The sequence below is a fragment of the Nicotiana tabacum genome, chromosome 7 (assembly GCF_000715075.1).
Source record: "Nicotiana tabacum cultivar K326 chromosome 7, ASM71507v2, whole genome shotgun sequence".
NCBI lineage: Eukaryota > Viridiplantae > Streptophyta > Magnoliopsida > Solanales > Solanaceae > Nicotiana > Nicotiana tabacum.
The window spans coordinates 52,319,210-52,327,224 of NC_134086.1; the positions used below are offsets into that span (position 1 = coordinate 52,319,210).

An 8,015-nucleotide genomic window follows, 5' to 3' on the forward strand; every position below is an offset into this window, starting at 1 on the left:
CTTTAAGGACAATTTTGTCTTTAACCATGCTAATGCATGCATTAAAGCCTTGATATTACTAATGCCATGGTTTTCTATGCATTACTTATGCATAGGATAATGTCAAGTATGATGTATAACTAATACAAATATTACTAATACAAGTATTAGTTATACACAAGTTGAAAAAAAGTACCAAACAAGATATTAGTAATGCATAGAGCTAATGCTTGCATTATTTTTTTTAACCCCTCCTACCAAACGACCCCTAATAGTGTTACTAATCCACCTTTAATGATTACTTGATTGGTTTTTAGCACCCCAAAATGAAATCCCAATGTCACCCTTCAAACATTAGTTGCAAAAGTGCCTAAAATAGTAAAAATGACTCTTAAGGCGTGCAAAGGGGAAGAGTAATAATATAAAATAAAAATAAAAGGGGGGGGGGGGGGAAGAGTAATAATTGGTGGAGAGATGAATAAAACCATAGTGGGGACTGGGGACAAACAAAATTAAATGGTAGGGACTGCAATTCTACGACAAGAATAATCACAAAAATCATCCATAGCAGGAATTAGGAAAACCAAAGCTAGCTAAAAAGGTACACTGTACAAATTTATCACAGTACTAACATCCATTTGTCTTGTGTTTGTGTACTATACCTTTGACTGCTATTCTACACCACACCCCGTCTCCCAAAACAGGTTATTCTTTAGATCTTTTATTTCAGAAATTCCTATTGTTGCTGCATTTATATGGTTCAGATTTCCTATTTATTCAAGATGATCTGCATAGTTGTAACTCCAACCTATAGCAAAATTTTCATTTTGGCCTTATTTTGTTGCAGTTTAAGGAGTTGAGGACATAATCAAGAATCAAAGAAATGGAAGTTGGTCAATTGCAGAGGAGCTTTATTGAATACATGTCCTCTTTGTTTAATGAGGTAAACCTAAAAAAGGAGAAATCTTTATGTGGATTTTGCACCTTTGGTTTTGTTTTCTTGTTATTCATAACCTTCTGCTTTTTGGGTGTTTTTAAATCTTTGATTGAATTGTTGTTAATTGTTGGAGTCAGCTTCTTGTTTTGTTTTCTTATTATTCTTTACCTTAAGTTTTTTGAGTTGTTGAATTTTGCTGAAAGTTTTTGGTCTTTTTCTCTTTGATTGTTATGTTGTTTTGATACAAAAGGGGTTCTTGGAGTCAGCTTCTGCTTTGTTTTTTTTTCTTTCTTGTTATTCTTGACCTTCTGCTTTTGAGTTGATTTTGCTGATTTTTTTTGGTGGGAATGTTGTTTTGGTTCAAAAGGGATTCTTGGATGCTCAATTTAGTCAGCTTCAGCAATTGCAAGATGAAAGTAACCCTGATTTTGTAGTTGAAGTTGTGTCTCTTTTCTTTGAAGATTCTGAAAGACTTCTCAATGATCTCACTATGGCTTTGTGAGTACTGACCCTTTCTTTTTTGCCTTATCGATCATCTAATGAAACATATCCTCTCTTTTCATTTTCTTTAGCCGAGGGTCTTTCGCAAACAGCCTCTCTACTTTACTGGGTTGTTGTTGTCATTTTCTTTAGTATGAATTTGTTGTATATTTTCCCAGAGATCAGCCCAATGTGGACTTTAAGCAGGTTGATGCTCATGTTCATCAGCTCAAAGGTAGCAGCTCCAGGTACATTAAACCTATCTTCAATTTTTGTAAATTTTCATGAGAAAAAGTTGATTCTGCTGACAGAGTCTTTTGGATATTTACTCTTCTGATGAGAAAATTTTTGTGTTTTTGACCGAGTGAACAGTGTTGGTGCTCAGAGAGTGAAGAATTGCTGCGTCCCTTTCCGTAGCGTCTGCGAAGAAAAGAACACTGAAGCGTAAGTTTTGTTGCTTTCTGGTTCTTTCCAGATGTACAGCTTACAAACATCAAACATTTTTGAGAAGTTGAAAGTTTAAGATCATGTAGCATAGCTGGTTAGTTGGTTATATCTTGTTTAGAGTAATGTTGAAACTTTTTAGGGGCTTAGATAACCTTAATGTTGTTGATTTGCTATTTTTTTTATAAGGTGCTATTGATTAGATAATTCTGGTAACGTGAGCCAATTCAATAAGAACACCCGTATAGGCTATTCTTAAAATGGTATTTTACTGATTACTTTTGACTAAGCTACTAGTTACAAAGACTCTTTCTTTGTCTTGTGAACCTTGGACTGTAGATCGTTATGCACTAGAAATTGAGTATACATGTTGGGTAGTAACTGCCAAGTGATACTCAAACCCCCCGCGCGAGTTCATGTAACATCGGTTCGTAGTGTGCCTGAAATCATGAATCTTGTGTTGTTTGGATGCAAGTTATTTACATTATTTGCTTCTTATCTTCGGATTGATGGGATATTTTAGGTGCTTGAGATGCTTGCAACAAATAAAACAGGAGTACTTGCTTGTGAAGAATAAGCTTCAAACTTTATTTGAGGTAAGGAGCTCTTTCCATTAGGAAATAGAAAGCTCTCTTCTTGATTGCGATGTGGAAATTTTGAATTTAATCTTCTAAATTTCATAGATACCTCTGAAACTTGCCTTCTTCTTTTGCAACAGTTGGAACAACAGATTGTAGCAGCTGGAGGAGCGATTCCCATGATGCAATAATCCAGTGGTTATGGGATTAGCCCGTAGTGCAGGATTAAACTTACTGAATTCCGTTTGTGACGAAGAGTTTTCTTTTGGTGATTTCCTTGTGGATCACACTATCAACTTTATCAGGTTCTCTAAGTGGTCTATGCTTTCTGTAAATTATCGATAAACAGTGTCAAGATGTGCCTCTTTTTATCCACTGCTACATATCGCTGTTTCTCTAAATGGCAAAACTTGCTATCCTGCTCTATGACCAGAGTTCGATATTTTGGTTTCTTTAGCATTCATCATATGATGGAATTTTGTTTAGAGCATACATGTTGAGGACTCAATTCTTTTTCTGGTTTTCGAACAAGAAAAGCTGCATTTGCAAATCCCCCATTGCTATGAGTTGGCAATAGCTTGAGGATTATGATGAATTCGGTGGCATTTTCTACTACTAAAGCCTTATTTACAAGCAGAGGCGGAGTTAGGATTTTCAGTTTATGGATTCTGAACTATAATCCTTTTTGTTTATTGGGTTCTAAATAGATTATTTATACATTCAATGGATTTTGTAACAAAGATAGATATAGTGTTTGAGCCAAAACTATTGGGTTCTGCTGGACCCGTAGCTATAAGACTGGCTCCGCCCCTGTCTACAAGGGTGTCTACGTCAATGAAGAACAAATGACTAGTAGTTGTGATTATCGCATAAAAATGAAATAAGATCTGGTTCACTAGTCATTAGGTATTCTATCCGACCTCTCAATTTGAGACAGTGTAATTCAGGTATTTACCCTGATTAGGTGCTTATGATTTTTGCTAATGAAAATATAGGATTGAGAATCTCCTTTACTAGAAAACTACACTGTATTTATAAGGTCAAATTTGGTTTTTATGTCTATTCAATCTAATTAATTTTTGTTTTAAATTTGCTTGGTGAAAATTTTGGCTTGTGTAACACTCCTCAAATTTATAAAAGTTTCGAGACACGCTAATTATAGAACTAAATTATTATTATTACTATTATTGTTACCTTATAGCCAATTATATATATATATATATATAATTGGATATACAATTAGGAAAATATTAATAGTTTTAATATTATTAATTATTAAAAATAGGAATAATTAAATACTAGTTAAGTCAAAACAAAAAAAAAAAACAAAAAAAAAGAAGAAAGAAAGCAAAAGAAAAAAAAAAGCCACGTGAGCCTTAAGCCCATAAAGGGCTCTTGGCAGGTATAGGCGTGAGAGTCTCAGCCATAAAAGGCTGTGAAAAAGGGATTAAACAATTTCAAAACAAAACACTTACTAACGCGGAGCAAAAAGTGCGTAAAACCTTATACGAAATAGAGGCAGCCACGAAATTACAAGGAAAGTTCAGAGTTCTTTACAAATCACTGTGAAAAAAGGGATTAAACAATTTCAAAACAAAACACTTACTAACGCGGAGCAAAAAGGGCGTAAAACCTTATACGAAATAGAGGCAGCCACGAAATTACAAGGAAAGTTCAGGGTTCTTTACAAATTACTAATTCTTGAGTTCAGGTATATAAAATTTCTTATTCTCAATTACCCTATAATAGTAATAGGTAAGAATTGAATAGTAATTCCCTTCTTTCTCTGTATCAACAGTAAATCCCATGTTTAGGTGTGAAACTTTGAAATTAATAAAAATGCACTGGTTGTTGTAGAATCAATTGTTTGACGGGTATAAATTGGTTTGGGGTCTACGTATTGGCTCAAGGAGTATTGCGGTGAGTTGATATAACCCTTTACTAAAGTAGTTTAACTCACAAAAGCTCGCATACAAGGTGTTTGATGAATTGCTTAAAAGAGTTTATATTTACTTAATTGGAGTGAGTGAGTACCTATTAACTTAGAATTGTTCTAGCAAAAGTTTAGATGATTTATTATGATATATGTGCATAAATTTTCAGATTTTTGGGTTATTCTTATATGCTATTTTCGCGTTGAAAATTTATGAAGGAGCAAGAATCCTTAGAAGTACTTTTACATGTTTATTCCATTCTTATGTCATGCTTTACATTTAAGGATACCAGCATGAGCATGTACATGATGTTCTATAAAGAAAAGATTTAGACTTGAAAAGTCACAAGAAGAAGTTTTAGAAAGAAAAGATTTTTGGGAGTATCCTTAATTCTGAGAAGGGGTCATCGTCCAGGCCGAGGGTCCTGACCAAGGCATTGACTTCCTGAAACTACTTGTGCCAAAGTAGGGAGCACACGAGCCGAGGGTCTCGTTGCTGAGAATTTACTTAGCCATGCTAAGGTATGATACATGAGCGCTGAGAACCATGAAGCGAGTGACACCTTGTGGATTAGGCCTATTCGATCAGGTTGGGATCGAACCCGTACCGATCACACGGTGACTGAGACAGAATTAAGTCAGGATAGTTGGAACTCCTAAAGTATAAAGTAAAGTATTTTTTTATAAGAAAGAAAAAGAAAAAAATTTCTTTTAGAATATTCCTAAACTGCTATTATGCAATTATTTTAGAGTTGTTCTTATAAGCTTTATGCCTTAAATGCATTTAGAATTTTTGCTCGTAATATTTATGTTATTAAAGTTTCGTCCCTTGTTGTTGAGACTCACTGAGTATAATGGATGGTAACCTACGTTGGTCTGCGGTACAACGTAGGAACCGGTTTTGCAGGCGAGCAGGCTACAGTTTAGGACTTCCCTCCCTTCCAGTGCTATTGGTGAGCTCCGCTTTTGTTCGTGGAGTATTCCTTAGAGTCATCTTTATTTAGTTATTTCTTTGTTTACTTATAGAACTGACCAGGAAATCTCCTGTCCTGAGCAGTGCGTCAGTTTATCAGTAGAGGCTTCATAGACACAGACGATGGGTTAAGATTCAGATGTTTTCGATAATAACTTAAAGGTATTTTATTGGTTACTACTAATAAAGTTTTGAAGTTGGCTTATTTTAGATATTTAATTTATTTAAAAGTATTTGGTTACAGTAGTGCCTTGTGGCATATAAAGTTTGAAATTATAATAGATTTGATAAGCGCAGATGGTTTGCTCGGTCATGTTTAGTGATTGGGTGCCGATTCCGGCTTGTTCAGAAAATGGGCCATGACAGCTTGCCACCGAACTCTGATTGATCAAGGTAGCATTAAAGGTAGAACTTGCCAATTGCTGATAACAGAAGAGAGACAAAGTTGTTTTGTGCCCTACATCTTCTACCTATATGTTCAGATTAAAAAAAAACGATTCACAAATATAACATTAATTTTTCACAAGACATGTTTGCTTTTAAAACAAACAAATGCTATGTTGAGATAAAAAAAAAATATATACGATTCACATATATAAAATCAATTTTGTCACAACAAGACAAGCTTGCTTTTAAAACAAGCAAACAAATGCTGTCCAAACGGATTTTGACAATTTCCTTGGAGGAACATGGACTGCACAATGATGACATTTCAATAAAAGATTTTTTAAAATATAATATACGATCATATTACAGCAATATGGATCTGTTTACAGATACGATTTTAACCAAGTCAAAGAGACTGCCTCTGCATAAGTGCATATCCATAACCAAGCTCATCATTTTCTGTTAAAATACCTTCTTTTTTTTAATTATATATTGGAGGTAGAGGAAGGGAAATGGGGGAGGGGATTACATAGTGGGGAATCGAACTCTCACCTTAGTTTACCTAACATTTAAAAGTTCAGGTAGCCAACCAACCGAGACTAAGCATGGGGGAAGCCACATGGTTAAAACGTCGAAAAATTACACTATATATATAGATACAATATTACGTATTAGAGGTATATAACACATATTGAACAGCCTTTATCAGAAAAAAAATTCACTTCTTTTAAACTTGAACACTCTAGGAGAAAATTTTAGTTTCGCCATTGAGACTAAGCTACTAAGATTCCCCATTAAAATACTTGAGATGACCAAAAATAGATCCAGAATTGGGGGGGGGGGGGAATAGAAGGAAAAAAACAAAGAAAGATCTAGTCATGTGATTTCAAAGACAATAACAAGTATACATGCATATACTGCAACATGTTCATTCGAAGTTTCTTAAAAAAAAATTAATTTTATTTAACCGTGATTTAAGTATAAAAGGTAGAAAAAATATACTATGGTATACATCAATTGGCTTGGTGCATGCATCCAATGCACTAAGTTTGCATATTTTCGCTTGATGGCAATGGTTGGTGATAGCCGCTAGGGCTGTACAAACCGAACCGGAAAATCACACCAAACTGAAAAGTCAAACCAAATCGATTAAAAAATTCGATTAGTTTTGGTTTGATTTGGTTTGGTATTGAGTAAAAAAACCCGAACCAAACCGACATATAAATATCTAATTTTTTTATATGCTTTTATGATTTTATATATAATTTTCTTTAAAAAGTGTCTAGAAATATTTGGGATTCTCTTGTGGGATATAATATTTAATAGTGTATGAAGTGTTCCATATTTATTAACCTTAAATAATGGGTACTTTTTCATCAAGTGCTACTGAAATGCGTTAATCACTTTGTTCTTCCATATTCATATCATATGTTAAGATCTATTAAATTCTTATATCTTTTTCGAATGTGAAGTGATTATTATATTTAGGTATCATATTGATTTTTATGTTTAATTACTAAATTCGGTTAAGTTTAAAAGTATATACATCAACGAAAAATTATTTTCAGGCGACTAATAAAATAACTATTATGTTTTACTAAGAAGATTCTCCCATAAGAATATTTTAATAGATAATATATTTGTTAATTGGCGGTAGCCACTTTTGATCCTGAGTGACAGTTCAGGCGTCTACATCGAGGGTATGCCATCTCGGGATTCTTACAAATCGACGTATAGCCTGAACTTCGGGATTTTCATGCTTGTTGAGGTCTTACAGTTTGTCATGCCTGTTGAGGTCTTACAGTTTATCATGCCTGTTGAGGTCTTACAGTTTGTCATGCCTGTTGAGGTCTTACAGTTTGTATATTGTAGAATAGATCTGGTTATGCCGAGGCTGCCCGCTAGGGGTCTTACAGTTTCGGCTTTCCCAACGCATGGCGATTGGCGGCGAATGATAGTCTCCGAGTCATTGAATTTGTTTAAGCATGAAAAACGCTTTTCCTGAGCTCGGAGTTGCCTTGTAGGGGATTTATAAGCCTGGAGTTCCGACCCTGAGGTCGTGCGGGTGCTGAATTACTGACGCTAAGTCTCCGATTATCTAGGGATGCGTTTGGTTGAGAGGCCCCTGTCGGGGATATACTTAAGATACCCTCGTTCAGAGAATAAGATGTTGAAAAGATATCCTTTTATTGTTTGGTGTAGACATATATTGATTCATCGTTGTGAGCTCGGCCCGCATGGGCGCGGCTTCTTGGACCATTTGATCCGGTACACGATTCCCGATTGGGGTTTGGTCAGCCATTT

General features: G+C 34.8%; 1 protein-coding gene across 2 annotated transcripts; it reads left to right on the forward strand.

Moving 5' to 3' along the window:
• Positions 1–441: 441 nt before the first annotated feature.
• LOC107796655 (histidine-containing phosphotransfer protein 1) lies at positions 442–2,903 on the forward strand. Of its 2 annotated transcripts, none has more exons than XM_016619445.2 (7): positions 442–580; positions 827–922; positions 1,284–1,414; positions 1,576–1,644; positions 1,769–1,840; positions 2,364–2,436; positions 2,559–2,903. In XM_016619445.2, the coding sequence occupies exons 2-7, from the start codon at positions 863–865 to the stop codon at positions 2,607–2,609; spliced, it is 456 nt and encodes a 151-aa protein (XP_016474931.1). In that variant the 5' UTR covers positions 442–580; positions 827–862; the 3' UTR covers positions 2,610–2,903. The 2 variants fall into 2 exon arrangements, with proteins under 2 accessions (XP_016474931.1, XP_016474930.1); XM_016619444.2 differs by having other exon boundaries at positions 544–683.
• Positions 2,904–8,015: the final 5,112 nt, after the last annotated feature.

Bases quoted from the DNA above. Each gene is read 5' to 3' on its own strand.
- LOC107796655 (XM_016619445.2), top strand. From the start codon at position 863: ATGGAAGTTGGTCAATTGCAGAGGAGCTTTATTGAATACATGTCCTCT. The intron at 923-1,283 runs GTAAACCTAAAA...TTGGTTCAAAAG, and splicing joins TGTCCTCTTTGTTTAATGAG to GGATTCTTGGATGCTCAATT. The intron at 2,437-2,558 runs GTAAGGAGCTCT...CTTTTGCAACAG, and splicing joins AGCTTCAAACTTTATTTGAG to TTGGAACAACAGATTGTAGC.